Source organism: Chrysemys picta, chromosome 1 (genome assembly GCF_011386835.1).
Source record: "Chrysemys picta bellii isolate R12L10 chromosome 1, ASM1138683v2, whole genome shotgun sequence".
In the NCBI taxonomy this organism is placed as follows: domain Eukaryota; kingdom Metazoa; phylum Chordata; order Testudines; family Emydidae; genus Chrysemys; species Chrysemys picta.
In genome coordinates this window covers 102,027,690-102,044,425 of record NC_088791.1, presented here as the reverse complement: position 1 = coordinate 102,044,425, position 16,736 = coordinate 102,027,690, and the positions used below count along the sequence as shown (strand labels likewise).

Below are 16,736 nucleotides of genomic sequence, written 5' to 3'. Positions count from 1 at the left end.
AGGCTGGTCCCGCGTTGGGCAGCCCTCAGTCCCCCCTGGGCTCTGATTCGTGTGGAGTGGAGCAGCCTGGCATGTCGGCCCATGCATCCCCTTTGGTATGGATGCCGTCAACGCTGGAGGCGATGCAGACTGCGAAGGACATTATGAGCCTGCCAGTCCCGAGCACACAGCTGAGCACGGGCCCCAGGTCTCGTGGCAAGCCTCCATTGGATGCCCACCAGACCTCTCCAGCCAGCTGCAGTTCCCACTCTGAGGATCGCTTCTCACATCGCTCGGCACGCAGTGGTCGCTTGTCTTGCGTCTCCTGCCCACTCTCGACGCCGGCCAGACCATCCGGGTCGCCGTCAGGACGGGAGTTGTGGAGACCCTCGACGCCGCCTGCCAGCGAGCTTAGGCACCGAGGGAGGCACCGGGAGCGCTTGTCTGCACGATGTGGATACTGCAGCCGCTCTCGATGGGATAGACATCGTCGTTCCCGTTCCAGTTCCCGATCAGCTAGACGTTGTGCTCGAGACTCCTCCCGGGATGCCTCAGCACTAGGGTGCCGGACCTCGCGTCACCGTCACTGGTACCGAAGTAGTTCTTCAGGCAGGTACCGTTCCTTGACGTCGAGGTCCAGGTCCCAAGGGAGACGACGTCATAGGCACCATTCCCGGGGCACTGAGCGTTCGTTGGTGACCTCCCGTTTGGCCTCTCCACGGCACCCAGGCTTTTTACGAAATGTATGGCTGTGGTAGCAGCTTATCTCAGGCAATAGGGGGTACAGATCTTTCCTTACCTGGACGACTGGCTCCTCAAGGGGGAGTCCTGCTCCGAGGTAAAGACCCACGTGGAGCTGCTCCTATCGTCATGCGCCGGTCTCGGCCTAGTGGTGAACGAGACCAAATCAACATTAGTTCCCGTTCAGCGCATAGAGTTCATTGGGGCCCTGCTGGACTCCTCGAGGGCCACAGCCTCTCTCCCCCGGACAGGTTTGAGACCCTAAGGGATCTCATCGCCTCAGTCACGGCTTTTCCGGTGACCATGGCGAGGGCGTGCCTTCGAATTCTGGGGTACATGGCGGCATGTACATACGTGGTCCGCCATGCCAGACTCTGAATGAGGCCCCTCCAGATCTGGCTAGCCTCCCAATTCTCCCAAGCTCGGGACGGCCTAAACAAGGTGCTCACGGTTCCGTCCCCGATACTGGGTTCCCTTCAGTGGTGGTCTTGCCCGAGCAATATGCTGCAAGGAGTTCCCTTCCGAGATGCCAGCCTGTCCATAGACCTGGTGTCCGATGCTTCAGACCTCGGCTGGGGAGCTCACATAGGGAACGTGCAGACCCAGGGAATGTGGTCAACTCAGGACTTGTCCCTTCACATAAATGTCAAAGAGCTCAGGGCGGTGTGGTTCACGTGTGTGGCTTTCCTCACACTTCTGCGGCAGGGTGGTCAGGGTCCTCACGGACAACACCGCCGCCATGTACTACATCAACAGGGAAGATGGGACTCGCTCTCTAGCCCTCTGCCGGGAAGCCCTGAACCTATGGGAGTTCTGTATAGCCCACGATATCCCCCTGAGGGTGGCCCACCTCCCAGGCATCCACAATACGCAAGTGGACTGCCTCAGCAGGGTCTTCTCCCCCCAGTACAAGTGGTCGCTCCATTCAGAGGCTGCTCACTGGCTCTTCCAAGAGTGGGGAGTTCCCCAGATTGACCTGTTCACAACCTGCCAGAACCGGCGTTGCCCCCAGTTCTGCTCGAGGGAAGGGGTGGGAAAGGGCACAATCTCCGATGCGTTCCTCCTATGGTGGTCGGGCCAGCTCCTCTACACCTCTCCCCCGTTCCCCCTCATCGCCAAGGTCCTTCAGAAGGTGAAAGCGGACAAGGCGAGAGTCTTTCTCATAGCCCCAGCGTGGGCCCGTCAACACTGGTACAGGCCTCTCGTATGCCTCTTGGTGCCCCCCCCCCCGAGGGTGCTGTCGCTCCTCCCGGACCTCCTCTCCCAGGACATGGGGCTCCTCCTCCATCCCAGTCTGGCCGCGCTCCACCTCGCAGCGTGGCTGCTCCGTGGCTAAACGAGGAGAACAGGTGTTTGGAGCAGGTAAGGCAAGTCCTCCTGGAAAGCAGGAAGCCGTCCATGTGTCGGATGTACGTGGCAAAGTGGTCCAGGTTCACCAGGGGGTGAGTGAGTGGGGAGTCTCCCCCCTCCGCCGCACCTCTCCAGCTTATCCTGGACTACCTCTTATCCCTTAGGGCCCAAGGACTGGCACCTGCCTCAGTCAGGGTGCACCTGATGGCCATATCAGCCTTCCACCCGCCGGTGCAAGGGTACTCGGTCTTCTCCCGCTCGATGACCTCCCGTTTCCTGAAGGGCCTCGACCGTTCATTCCCATATGCTAGACCCCCATGCTGCAATGGGACCTCAACCTGGTCTTGTCCCGACTCATGGGGGGGGCCCCCTTTAAGCCCCTGGCCACGTGTTCCTGGTCTCACCGCTCTTGGAAGGTGGCCTTCCTTGTAGTGATCACGTCGGCCCGACGTGTCTCGGAACTTAGGGCCTTAACCTCGGAACCCCCTTACGTGGTCTTCCACAGGGATAAAGTCCGGCTCCGCCTACATTCCAACATTCCTCCCGAAGGTGGTCTCCACCTTCCATATGGAACAGAGCATCTTTCTTCCCGTGCTTTGTCCTAAGCCCCATTCTTCTAACGAGGAACGCTGTCTCCACTCCCTCGATGTGCGTGGGGCACTGGCTTTTTATCTGGATCGGACTAAGCCGTTCCGGAAATCCTCGCAACTCTTTATTGCCTCAGCCGAGTGGGTAAAAGGGCAGCCTATCTCTGCCCAACAGCTTTCCTGCTGGATCACTTCGTGCATACGCACGTGCTATGATCTGGCAGGGGGCCCCCCCGCCACCAATCATTAGGGCGCACTCAATGAGGGCTCAAGCCTCCTCAGCTGCCTACATAGCCCATGTCCCTATCCAGGACATTTGTAGGGCGGCCACTTGGGCTTCAGTTCACACATTTACTTTGCATTATGCGATCGTCTCCCAGTCTAGGGATGACGCCGGGTTCGGCAGGGCGGTACTTCGTCCCGAACTATCGTGAACTCCTACCCACCTCCAACAGATATTGCTTGGAATCACCTACTGTGGAATACACATGAGCAATCACTTGAAGAAAGGACAGTTACCTGTTCCATAACTGGCATTCTTCAAGATGTGTTGCTTATGTCTATTCCACACTTCGCCCTCCTTCCCCTCTGTTGGAGTTGTCCGGCAAGAAGGAACCGAGGGTGTGGGGGAGCCCGTGGCTCACCTTATAGCGCGATATACAGGCACCATTCCATGGGTCGCTGCGGTGCTCCCCCAGTACAGATACTGCTAAGGGAAAAACTTCCGGCACCGGTGCACGTGGCAAGCATGCACAACTACTGTGGAATAGACATGAGCAACACATCTCGAAGAATGCCAGTTACGGAACAGGTAACTGTCCTTTTATTTTGAATTGACCTCCAGAGTACAATGAATTTCAGTGAGTGAGCCTCAATTTTGGCTGTAGCACTTGATGGGTTTCCATAAACCACATCTAATTGAAAAGGAATTTGACATAAAAGATCTAAATATCATAAGCAAAATGCTTGACTATAGGATGAAAAATGGCGTACACAATTTTAGATCTATGTCAAGATTCTTAAAGTGTAGCCAAATAGAAAGGAACAGAGGGTGGTTTTGCCTCTCTGGTCTAGATTCTGGGAAAGTTTTTCATGTTTGAGGGCAATAGCTGTCCATCTTGCCCCTGCCTCCACCTTTCCTTCTAGCATCCTTAGGCATGGATTTGACTCTGTCTCTAGTGTCCTAGGTTGGTTTTTAGCTGTCTTTTTTTTTTTTTTTCCTGTGTGCAGCTTCCTTTTTTTGTTTAACCATTTCCAATAGTCCCACACTTTCTGTTTTGGAGGCATCAGCTGAAACAGTGACAAACATACCTTTCAACACAAGCCTGAGTATGCTGCCGCCCAGCATCGTCATATAAAAACTCTTCCCGTAAACTAGTTTTTCAGGCTTGCATCTCGGTTACTTGCTTATACAGGTTCCTCTTTGGCAGGTTTGTGTCTTCAAGGGTAGAGAGGCCTTTGCAGGCTGCTTCCTCTTTCAAGGATTGGAGGAGACCATGGTTGGGATAAGGCTATTTACAATACTGAAATAATTACTAATTTTTTCAAGTTTCAATCATCTTCATATTTAATCCTACTCTATATGTTTTCCTGAAGGTTCAACTGTTAAAATTTATCTCTGGCTTATCAGAAGAGAACGGTTCTAGTCTTTCCATACCCTCAACACCAATGAGACACAGCCAGGATAATGTAAAGGTAAAACTTTTTTTTGTCTTCATTACAACTTATAACAAATATTCACTCTGTATACAAAAGTGAATAGGTGAAATGCAACGCAATTTGCTTTTCCTCAATTATTGCTAGTCTAAATTGTCAGAGTAGGGAATACTTGACCTCCTGTATCACACCTGAGCTTGTTGGTAGTTCATGCCTCTGCTTATAGGGCTAGAAAACATGTTATATGCTGCTCTCCTCTGCACCCTTGAATCAAGAGACACAGGTCTTTTCTGCAAGCCTGAAGAGCAGGACCAGGCTTCTGTAGGAGCCCTTAGTTAGGGGGTGTAAGGTTAGGTCCCCATTAAAGTGCAAGAAAAAGTTAACTTTCCTTATGCATAGTCAAGGCAGCAGTTGTGGGCCATAACTTCTCTTTTTTTCTCCTCCTTTTATACTCAGCTGTTGCCTTGAATAGTGATCTAATGACTTGCTCACAAATGCACAGTGTGGTAATGGCTCCACTAGGATTTGCACCTCAGATTTTATTTAACTTCCACTCCTTTACCCCACTCACACATTAGAGAAACTCTCTCATCAACAGTAGTGATGCCAGCTCCAGCAAATCAAAGTGGGCAGAGGCATCAGTTGGCATTTGGTTGTCCTCAGTCAAACCAGCATGGGCTTCCTGGAAATGCTGGGTACCTATGCCTCCCTGTCCCTCTCCTCTTGACCCCCACCACGGGGAGACTGACCAGCTAGTAGGAGTCTCTTGCCCCCTCCAGTATTCATACTCTCACCATAAGAGGGAGCTCCAGTATGGCATTTGGGGACAAGTCTGCTTCCTTCCCCAGAACTACCTTCTCAGCTATCTGGCATCAGACTCGTTGAATTTTTGAAACTTGGACTCTTGTTTTCTCCTTACTCTGCCTTGCTGCTACCAGCACAAGTCTTCCTTGGTCTCCGTGACAAATACATTTCTCACCCTTCCTTCTTTTTCCTTTTCTAAACTTCAGTTTTCCTCTACTTTTTTTCCTCTTGTTCTTAGTGTCTCCTCCCTTTCTTATGATTCTTCTTCCTACATCTCCATCCCAGGTGCCCCATTAAAAAAACACTCCGATATGCAGAACTTCCTAAGTATAACCATATGATCTTGTTTACCTTCTTCACCGATCTATTTTATTTTCCTTTTTAGTGTGTCTGTTCTTGCTTAGACTGTAAATTCTTCAGGTCAGGGACTGCCTTCTTATGTTTGCATGGGGCCTAGCACACTAGAGTGCAGCTGTAATATAAATGTTTTTTGGGGGTCACAGTTTGTCACTTCAAGTTCTAGTACCTTGTTGAAAAGTGAATGCACTAGAAATCAAATCATGAACCATTGGCAAAACTTCCTTTGCCTTCAGTGGGGCCCTAGGTTATGAAAGAAGTGTCTTTGTTGTTAGGATGTTTATGGAGGAAGCCCTAGATAATGTCAGATAGAAACTGATGCTTATCAAAGTGTTGAAGAAAAAGGGAAATGAGAATGCTCTAAATCTCAGGTGGATAATGTAGCATTATGTACAAAAACTTTCAACACATTAAAATGCCACATGTTCGGTCCATACTGGCTTACAGTCATCACTTCCCAGTCTCCATATGTATAGAAGTCAATTTCTTGTAATTCAGCATGACTGATATTCTTACTCTTTCAGAACGATGATTTCTGCATATACCTAATTCATTTTTAAGTAGTTTATTTTAATTTTTTTGAGACATAAGCTAACTTGATACTTTCTTATGCAGTTGCTATTGATCGTGAAGAAGTTTGTTTATGCATATTTAAGCCTGTTGGTGAATTCTAAGAATGATCTGGCCCTGGCTCATGTTCTAAATATTCCTGATAGAGGACTTGGAAGAGAAGCCTTCACTGACCTAAAGCATGCTGCACAGAAGAGACAAATGTCCATTTTCCTGGTATGTGTCAAATCAGCATTAATCTTTCAAGAATACATATTTGGAGTAGATCAGAAGTAATGAAACAATTATATAAATGCGAGTGCTGCGTCTTTAAACTCAGATGTAAGGCTGAGAACAAATTGGATTCAGGCTAACACATCCAGTCAGGACAAATAACCTGAAAAGCCCTTGAGGAGTGGGGTGGATGCCTACTTGAACATCAGATGCAAAGGTGAGCAAGGAAACAATTGTGTGCATGTACACCCAAGTTGTAAAAAGGATATGGGAGCAACAGGAATCAAAACTGTCTATCCAAAGTAGAATCCTGAACGAGTGTGGTACGCATACTGATCTGGATTAACTTCTGCACTAGTTTAGTTCTAAATATGTTATGCATGCATTTTCTTCTGCTTTAACTCAATTTTTCTTTATTTTAATACATTTTGTTTTACTACAAGCTTTGTGATTTAGGCTCTCTGGGAATTTCATGCAGACCATATCAGAGCAGTGAAAATTCCCTCTAAGAGGTAGTGAAAGAAGAGTTTTGGAGTGTATTCTGCTTACAATAAGTGTCAAAAAGGCACAAATATAGAGGTCCTTTCTCATAAGGTATATCACTGTCAGGGATACTGTTTTAATTACACATACACCTCTACCTCGATATAACGCTGTCCTCGGGAACCAAAAAATCTTACTGTGTTCTAGATGAAACTGCGTTATATCAAACTTGCTTTGATCCACTGGAGTGCGCAGCTCCCCTCCTTCTCCCCCCCCCCCCCCCCAGCACTGCTTTACCGCATTATATTCAAATTCGTGTTATGTTGGGTCATGTTATATCGGGGTAGAGGTGTAGTTGATAAGTAGATGAGAACTTTGTTTAAAGGTCTCCAGCCTTTAAAGCACCCAGTTGTGCTTTTTTTTTTTTTTTTTTTAAAACAAATTCAAACTAATTTTGAATCTGATGTTAAGAGTCATTTTGAATGGAACTGGAAATGGATTTAGTATATCATGTTCTTTAAATACTTGTCATTGTGGACCCCGCTGTAAATGGGCATGCACCTCATGCATGCAAGATCAGATTATTTTGAATAGCAGTGTCTTTTGGGGCCATACGTGCCCCCTGTGCATTCTCGTGATTCTTCACAAGGGCTTATGCAGCAGCTGTGATCCTACCTCACTTCCTTCTTTCTCCTTATGGCAGCAAGATGGAACCTAGTGAGTGTGCGACGCTTCTTAGATGCTTTAAAAAATGTTTGTTTTCATTAAATTTATGAAGAAATCTTCATCTTTACACTCCCTTCATTTGAATGTCCCTTCTCCCTGCAAAAAAATAGAGCGGAGAAAAGTTCCTGGGGACCATGCCTACACAGTTGGACAAGGTGCTGGGAGTCAGCTGCTATGCCTCATAGTGGATTCCATACTGTCAAGGTTTAAACCTTGCCCATCCTGTGAGACTGATCCCTATCAAGCATGGACAATCGATGCCTCTTTTGCCTAGACTAGGCTATCTACAGCCTGGACAGGTGCTTTACGTACAAGTCCTTTTCACTCCGCTTAAGCTACATCTATTGGAGCAGTCCATATGCATCATTTTGGAACCATAGGAGATGGTCACTACCAGAGCAAGACCAGATAAACCAGTATCTGCCAGCACTTCCTCGAGCATATATTGTACATAGAGATCGAGCACTAGAAAGAATCTGAAGAAAGCACTAGCAGAGCCAGCACTGGTGACTTTGATGCCGACCCCTTCAACACTGGCCAGGTCCTTGGCACTGAAAACCTCGGCACCAAAAATGGACAGCCTTGGTGCCTACCCCAGGCAGGAAATCCAGCACCTGTGCCTATACATAAAGATGAGGCTCATTCATGGAGCTGAATGGAGCTCAAACATAGATGCAAATGTTAAGGGAAGTCCCATAAGGAGGAAAGAAAACATGATTCCTCAAAGGATAGAGCATATGAGTCCTCAACCAGATCAGGAATGGCAGAGGGAATGAGATTTCTGATGCTGACCTTTCTATCTTTGATGGAACCCAGCAAAGATTTGAGAAATACTCTGGAGGAATCTGAATAGTCTCCAGAGTTATTCCCTGCAATGGAAAGAGACTATCAGCCCCAGTGCCCTAATTACCTATGGCACTGCTGTACAAAGAGAAGATATGGTCTTCCATGCCATTGTTGGTGTATTCATTCTTGCTGGTGTTGAGCAGAGATTTTTCTCCTCTGCCTTTAGAGTGTGACCCTAAGGACGACATGTGGGAGTCCTTATTAAGAGCACTGCCCCAGATGAGTGGCACTGGGCTAGCCCTAGTCAGGCCAGTACCCATATGACATGATACCTTGGCCATATTGCCTTTACTGGAGTCTGTCCTCTCATGCGTTCAGGAATAGATTCCTTCCCCTCCCCCCATGTTTACAGAAAGAGGGGGGGATCCCATTCTCTGGTTGCATCATTAGTCAGGCCTCCCACACTAGAACTGGACATGGTCCCCAAGAGCAAGACGTGACAGAGGGATCACAATAATCCCTGTCTCCACTCACAGAGTCTTCATCATTGCCAGAATAGACACTGACACCAGTGCCAGTGATTGACTTTAAAGATTTTCAGGACTTCTTGACCCACGTTGTGGATATTGAGTCTTCATTTATACTAAAGAAGCATCTCAAACTTTGGTATTTTGAGTGTCACGATGCCAATCAGAATTGTTCTCCCTGTTAATGAAGGGATCCTGGAACTGGTCAGAGGACTGTGACAAACCCTGGCAACTCTTCCTCCCACTTTGAAGAGAATGGAAAAAAGATGTTGGGTACCCCTCAAAGGCTTTGAACACTTATTTTATGCACATCCAAACCCAGAGTCTCTAGTTGTTCTGGAAGTACAAGAAAAATCAGAGTCCATAAAAGGCATACCAAAGGATACAGATCCAAAAAAATTGGACCTCTCTGGATGCAAGCCATGTTAATCAGTCTCACTCTAACTCTGTTTGTTAAATGACTAGCCCCTATTTGCCAAAGTACTGTTTTCTCTCTTGGGTGAAGGTCACTCCCTTCTCATCAAAAATCCAAGAGAAACAGGGATGAGTTAAAGGAAATCATTAAGTGGGACCAGATGGTCATCAGAATGTAGCTATGGGTCTCCATGGACACAACTGATATGGCTATAGGGTTGATAGCTGGGCAGTCACTATGAGATGGGCCTCATGGCTCCTAAAGTGGCCTGCACCTGACAGTATGCCAGACACCTGAAGACCTGCCCTTTGAGGGGATGGAGCTCTTCAACCAGAAAATAGACTAAGTACTCCACTCCCTTTCAAGGCAATGCTATTGTCCTTTTGGATTTACATGCTGGCCCCCTATAGGGAACCTTAAAAGTATAAGCTCCAGCAGAGGAGACAGTTCTATTTCTGTGGTTGTCAATCAGAGCACCAACAGGGAGCCCAGGTATTCTAGGGGGTGACTGTTTTCCATCTCCTCGGCTAACCTGACTCACTCTCAGAAGCAGCAGATTTGATGGGAGTGTTGAGAGTCAGTCTGGAGCTTTCACCTATCTTTGGGAACCACCTTGCCCCTTCTTCACCATGCCTAGGCAGCCTTCACAGCTGACAAATTGGCACTAGAGGCTATCCTGTCCATTTCCAGGCATTATTCTTACCAAATTTCCTGCCCCGTCCTTCAGGATCCCTCTCATGAGAAAATATTGCAACAAGAAGTGGTCTTACCGCTTTATCTATAAAGTACCTACAGAGTACCGAGGAAGAGGGTTTCTTCTCCTTCAGGAAGAAGAAAAAATATCAGAAGAAAGGGGTCCTAATCCTATCCTAGACCTTAGACTGAACAAATACGTATGATGCCTGAGTTTCAGGATGGTAATATTTGGTCTCCTCTTGACTTGCAGGATGCATACTTCTACATAGCCAGCCAGCCAGCCAGCCAGCCAGCCAGCCATCCAGCCCACAAGAAGTACCTAAGATTGAGAAGTGGGTCTCCAACCATTACCAAAACAAGATACTGCCATTCAGACTTTCCATGGCATCAAAAATCTTCATTAAGTGCTTAGCAATAGTAGTGGCTCATTTCAGAAGGAGGGGTAGCCATGTCTGTGATTACCTCAACAATTGGCTGATCACCGGCATATCTCAGGAGGGGATGGCTGTGAGCCGGAACTACGCTCTCTCCCTATTCTCTCAGCTGAGTCTCCTGGTGAACGGAAAAAAAATAGTCTATTCCATCACAGGTGATAGTGTTCATAGAAGCCTAGATCAATTTCAGGTCTGCGGGAGCATACCTTCCCAATGATAGATTCCTCTCAATGCAACTGCTATTACTTGCAATAAAAACCAAGTCAACAATGATAGTATGAACGTGTCTGGGGCTGCTATGCCCTATGTTAGCATGCATATATGTTGCACTGCTTGCCAGACTTCCCCTGTGGCCACTCTGACTCTCTTTCCCAGCAAAACACCCAAATAAAAAAGAATGTTGTGGTTCCACCTCATGGCATTGCATAACAGAGATGGTAGAAGGAACCCAAAAATGGACATGGAGGTGTGCAGTTCTACCCTCTACCTCCTAACAAGAACTTTAATTACTGTGCATCAAGAGCAAGTGAGGGAGACAACCTGGACCATCTACAGATGAGGGATCTGGTCCCTGGAAGACTTTCAGCTTCATATCAATGTCCTGCATGGACTTACTATCTGGTTTTCAAAATTCCACAGTGCTGAACCTGATGGCCACCAACTCTGTGATGCACTACATCAACAAGCCAGGAGGTTCATACTCATTTCTTCTCTGTGAGGGGACCATCAAGTTATGGATGTGATGCCACTGACTTGGGATAACCCCAATGTCCCATCTCCTGGGAATCAGCAACAACCTGGCAGACTTCCTGAGCAGGTAGTCCATGGCCAATCGCAAGTTCTTCCTGTGGAGATCCATCATACACCCAGTATTCTGTAGCTAGGTGGGTTCCTTGGTAGACATATTTGCCACCCAGGATGATGCCAATTGTCAGAATTTCTGTTTCAGAGAGATCATGAACCTGGGATCATTGCATAACTCCTTCCTTCTGCAATGGAATCCAAGCTTCCTTTATGCCTTTCTACTGACTCACCTTTGTCCTCAGGGTGACTTCCAAAACTGAGACAGACAAAATTGTTTGTGTAGCTCCATACTGGCAGAGGCAGCACTGTAGTCAGATACTTCATCTAGAATCTGCATCTGATAGTCTGGATGTTGTCTGTTTAAGTGCCATAGACGGAATGCTCTAGATAAGTCCAGGATATCCTGATACAGAGCAGGAAGATGTCCACCAGAAGAACTTATTCATCAAATTGGAAGAAATTCTTTATTTGGGCTGCTCTATGGGGCCTGGACCCTATTCAGGTTTCAGTACTGCAGATCTGCTACTACTGCTTTCATTTACTATGCTTTGGCCAGTTGAGGTCCACCTTGTGTCATGATCAGTGGACCTGGAGTCAGAGGACCTATGTTCCCTGGAGGGGCTGTCACTGAGGGGACACCATGGGAACAGGGAGCACAGATTTAGACTGGAAGCAACTCAGCCACATGGACAGAGCAGTGCACAAGGTTTAATAAAGTTCCACTTAACCTGAGTTCAGCTTCATGGATGCAGATGAAATCTACTTCACAGCCATTTTTGCTTGCCATTTGCCTGTACAGTCATGCTTGGTCTGCACTCACTTGATGGTACTGGATTTCCTCAATGGCCTACTTCCTCCTGGGACCTCAACTTTGTCCTCTCAAGATTCGAAAGACCACCCTTTGAGCTCCTTTCAAAGTGCATTTTACTCCAGACTATCTTCCTAGTTGCAATTGCATCAGCCAGGAGAACGAGGGAGCTCCAAGTACTTGCAGCAGGGCCTTCCTACACAAGGTTTCATGGGGTTATGATGGTGCTCAAACCTCAATCCAAGTTCATCCCCATGGTCAGCTTGGAATTCCATTTGAATCAACCAATAAATCTGCCTATCTTCCTCCTGAAACCCACTCTTCTTCAGGAGCAAAGTTGTATACATTAGAAATTTCCTGAGCCTTCCTTTACTACATTGACAGAAACAAACTGTTCAGACTGTCTCCCTTTTTTTCTGTCTGTAGACAGCCATTCCAAGGGCCAGGCCATCTCATTACATTCTGATATCCACTTAAATATTCTTTGTATCCCTGTTACCCATTGGATGGTGTGTTCCTCCCACTGACCATCAAGGCTTATGCCACCAGGGCTCAAATGACATCCTTCACCTGCTTCAGAAATGTTTCCATTTCCGAGATCTGCAAACCCACTGACAGTTCCTCCCCTCCCCCCCCCCCCCCCCAACATGAACTTGACTTAGTTGCTAGAGCGGATGCTAGATTCAGGAGAGTAGTACTAAAATCTCTGTTCAACTGAGGAAGATACTATTCATCCTATTATCCAGAAGGAGAGTGCTGTTTGTCAGTCACTTATAATGGGAGCCACACTGACCCATTCAGGGAGAGAAGTTACGTACCTTACACTAACTGGTTCTTTAAGATGTTATTGTCAGTGTGGCTCCCACAACCTGCCCTCCATCCTTGCTTTTCAGAATCCTCCGCTACCATGGGCTTCAAACTGCAAAGAAACTGAGGGAGGGTTGCAGCAGCTCTGCCCTTTATGTCCTTGTGTGGGAGCACAAGGAGGCATAGGGTGTGTATGTGGCCCTGACAAACACTGCTATTTGAAAGAATTTGATCTTGTGTACATGAGGCGCATGAGCAGCTACACTGGTGCAGTGAAAAACCACTCTTACTGTAGGGTAAAGTAATCTTTATTTATGCTGAAGCAGCCGAACTCCCATGATCTTATGGTTGAATAAATATGGAAAAAATTGTGAAACCTCAGTTCTAGGATTATTTCAGCTCCTAATGTTGTATTAATGTTGTGTTTAAAAAAAAAAAAAATGTGTTTGGACTGGATTCATTACCCTCTCTTTTTCAGTTGCCAAAGGGGAAACTTCTCTACTGTATAAAGAAGCCTTCTTTTTTTGGCATCTTTGTCTAGGATAAATTACATGAAGCCAAAATATTTTCCATTGAGGAGGCAAGGTCCTATGAACCACATGCAATCCACAGCAAATCTTTAACAGAGCAAAGATATGAATGTTGGCAGGTCTGCTTTCTTCCTTTGCTAGAATTATTTCAGTTGTACTGTTTTCAAGTCCTAAGAGGTCATGAGCTTTTTATAATCTGAAGTTAAAAATTATATACACAATTACTATTGCATCCTTGCAAACAGATAGGATTGTCAAAAGTTTTGTTTACCTAAAAAGGTAGGAGTAGAAAATTAATTCTTCTGAAAGTTGCTGTAAAGTTGTAAGTGTTCTGCTTGGGGCAGTCTTATATTTTTAATAATATTTTATCTACTATATGTATAGATCTACTACACAAATATATGAAAACTTTACTATATTTATATAGTAAATAAAACTGACTTGATTGTAGAGTGTATATAACTGACTTGATTTTCAGCAGTGATGAACATCCTGAGCTCTCATTTTCTCCTCTCTCCCCGCAGGAAAGTTGTGGGTGTCTGGAAAATTAAGCCACTTTAGTGACTAACTTTTAGTCACTCTCACTTTAGAAAATGTTCATAAAGCACAGTATGTCCCTGATCCTAGTTATATCTATGAGTAGGACTGTTGAGTTCAGCTTGTGTGCAAAAAGTTACTCACATGCATATATCTATAAAATAATGCACAGTGATATTTTGAAGTTCAATTTGGTAAAAGGCTGTGCTTAATTACTTGGGCCTAATTTTATATTTTGTTTAGACCTCATATAATGCTGCACTATTTTAAGTCGTGATCTTGCCAATGGTTGTCACCAGGCATAATGCTTACTATAATGTGTAACCCCATTGACTTCACTAGGACTGTTCATGCTAGCAACCAGCTGCCTTTTGCCTTGGGAAAGGATTACTTCTTCAAAATGATTCATAATTGTCTCTTCCAAAAGTTATATACTTCTTTACTACGATAGTTCTACCTACCTAAATATTTTTCTGATAATAGATGGCAACATCTTTCATCCGAATGATAGAACTTGGAGGAAAAGGTTATGCACCTTCACCATTTGATACTTTAAGAACCCATGTAAAGGGACTTTCAGACTTTGTTAATTTTATCGACAAGCTGGAAGAAATCATTGGCGAAGTCCTGGATCCACGGTAATGGAGTTTCCCTCTTTTCTTTTCCTTGCTGGGTGTGGGGGTATTCTTGTTTTTTTTTGTTTTGTTTTCTGAATTCTGTAAATTTAGTTATTGATTGTTGATAGTCCACCCCCCCCCCCGGAGTAGTAAATGTTTATAGTTTAAATTGTGTAGTTCTAGAAACTTTATTATTCATGGTTCCTATTGTTTTCACTCTGGGCAGCCGGACTGTCTTCTGGATTAAAATTTTCTAATTCCAGACCTTGGTGTGCTCATTAGGTCCCATAGGAATCTTTGATTGCTGTCTTCTATCTTGTAGTCTCTTTCGGGGATAGATTCTAGCTACCCCTGCTTCTTACTTATTCCAGTAGTTGTTGAGTTCCAGGTGGTTTCTGGTTTCCTGAGCTGTAGTTTCCAGTTTCCAGCGGTATCCTCAAGATGTAAAATGCTCTCACAATGGTTTCTATATATCTTGATAACCATGCAGTCATTATCATTGTAGTTGTTCAGCTGTCTAGTTTTGTGTTTCTTTGGCGAATCCTCATTTTGTTAGCACTTGTAAAACCTTACTTAGGATCTGTTTTTGGACTCTTTTGTAGTCACCACTACTGCTGCACAGAAAACATCCAGTGCGGTTCCCCTCTGTGTTATTCTGTAAGGGATATGGGAGGGTGGGGGGAGAGGATGAGGGAGGAAGGAGGGGTGGGGTGCTTTGGCTGCACGTCTAGCACTGACTGAAGGCACTGTAGCTAGATGCTGATTTTTCCATTGGACAGAGAGTAAATAGTGTTATTTGTGTAGTTTTCTCTCTTACATATAAGGGTAAGTAAAAGAGGCAAGGAAGAACAAGGATCCAGATGGGATTCCCAGAAATAGTGAGGAGGGTTTAAAGAAAACAAGATGCTTGACAAGTGTATCCTAAGTGCTCTCCCAAAATATGTATAGGTATCCTAGATTTTTACTGTGGGAAATCAACAACCTGAAGGTGGCCCAACACCTAGAGTGAGAACTTCAAACCTGTTCTTCCTACTTACACTGGATAAAAGGGACAGAATAACATAAAGATGAAACCTGCCCTGAGAGACAACACAATGTTTCTGTTGAACCAGGGGCAGCTCCAGGCACCAGCGCACCAAGCGAGTGCCTGGGGCGGCAAGCCGCGGGGGGCGGCCTGCCCATCACCGTGAGGGCAGCAGTCAGGCCGCCTTCGGCGGCATGCTTGCGGGAGGTCCGCCGGTCCCGTGGCTTTGGCGGCAATTCGGCGGCGGGTAGGCCGAAGGCACAGGACCAGCAGACCTCCCGCAGGCACGCCGCCGAAGGCTGCCTCACTGCCTTGCTTGGGGCGGCAAAATACATAGAGCTGCCCCTGTGTTGAACCCAGAGAGATCCTGGGCTTTCTAGGCCACAGCAATAAAAATGGAAGGAAAACTGCCACTGAGGAGGGCAGATGGACCCTGCACCCCCACTTTTACTGACTAAGACAAATGGAACTGCTAGCTTGTGCTCAGCTTTGTAAGGAGAGACAGACTACAGCTGTAGAGAGAGACTCTGCAGGGGGGCCGTAGGAGGAGAAATACTGGTGCTTTTTATAACCAATTGGGGCCTATGTTCTGCAGCTCATCTGAGAGGCATGTGCACGCAATATTGCAGGGTACTTCTTTTACATCCTACACTGAGGGAGTCTGGGCTGGGACTTGATCTTCTGCTTCCAGTTAGTGCAGTTATTTCAAACATGATATAGTCTATTAATTACCCAGATGTTGGACCTGGCTGGGGGAGAGGAAAGGAGCCAGAAGATTACCAAGGATTGAGCCAATGGAGAAGTCTTTGGTTTAGGCATCCATGTACTCTGGAGAGGCTGGGTGGCTGCTAAGGAGCAGAACAGGCTACTTTGGAGAGCAGTTGCCGGAGCAGAGTGTTTGACAGGGAAATGGGTATCCAGCAAGGTGAGATCCCTGCAACCATAGAAGATGTCCGCTAAGACCAGATCCCTTTGCATAAAAACCTTGAGACAGGAACTGTGTGGCTTTCATGGGGAACAGAGGGGAAGGAATCACTGGAACTACAGAAAGCCTAAGGATCATGGGAGAGGGTAAGAATGACCTGAAGCTGAGGAGCTGCAGTTGGAGTGGCAGAAATATCTAAGGAGGTGAAGAAACAGGAGGCTACTGTAAGGTCCAGGAAGAGGTAGAAGAAATAACAGCTAAAAGGGGACTTACCAGAATTGAGGCAACTGGGAAACGTCAAGTCCAGGAGCCCCGTACCCTGTGGAGGCAGAGAAGTTGCTGCTAGAGCTGGGTTGGCAC

At 46.4% G+C, this 16,736-nt stretch overlaps 1 protein-coding gene across 7 annotated transcripts in view; it reads left to right on the top strand.

Annotated features, from left to right (window-relative positions):
* Positions 1-16,736, top strand: part of PARPBP (PARP1 binding protein) — a 95,493-nt gene that overhangs the window by 15,994 nt on the left and 62,763 nt on the right. For 4 of the 7 annotated variants that reach the window (XM_042851520.2, XM_065565398.1, XM_065565401.1 and 1 more), the window contains exons 4-7: positions 4,254-4,352; positions 6,090-6,260; positions 13,285-13,392; positions 14,294-14,448. In XM_042851520.2, coding sequence (XP_042707454.2) covers positions 4,254-4,352; positions 6,090-6,260; positions 13,285-13,392; positions 14,294-14,448 — 533 coding nt within the window. Of the gene's footprint in view, positions 1-4,253; positions 4,353-6,089; positions 6,261-13,221; positions 13,393-14,293; positions 14,449-16,736 lie in introns of those variants that run through there. The other 3 variants (XM_005303694.4, XM_065565411.1, XR_010592171.1) reach the window with 3 other exon arrangements.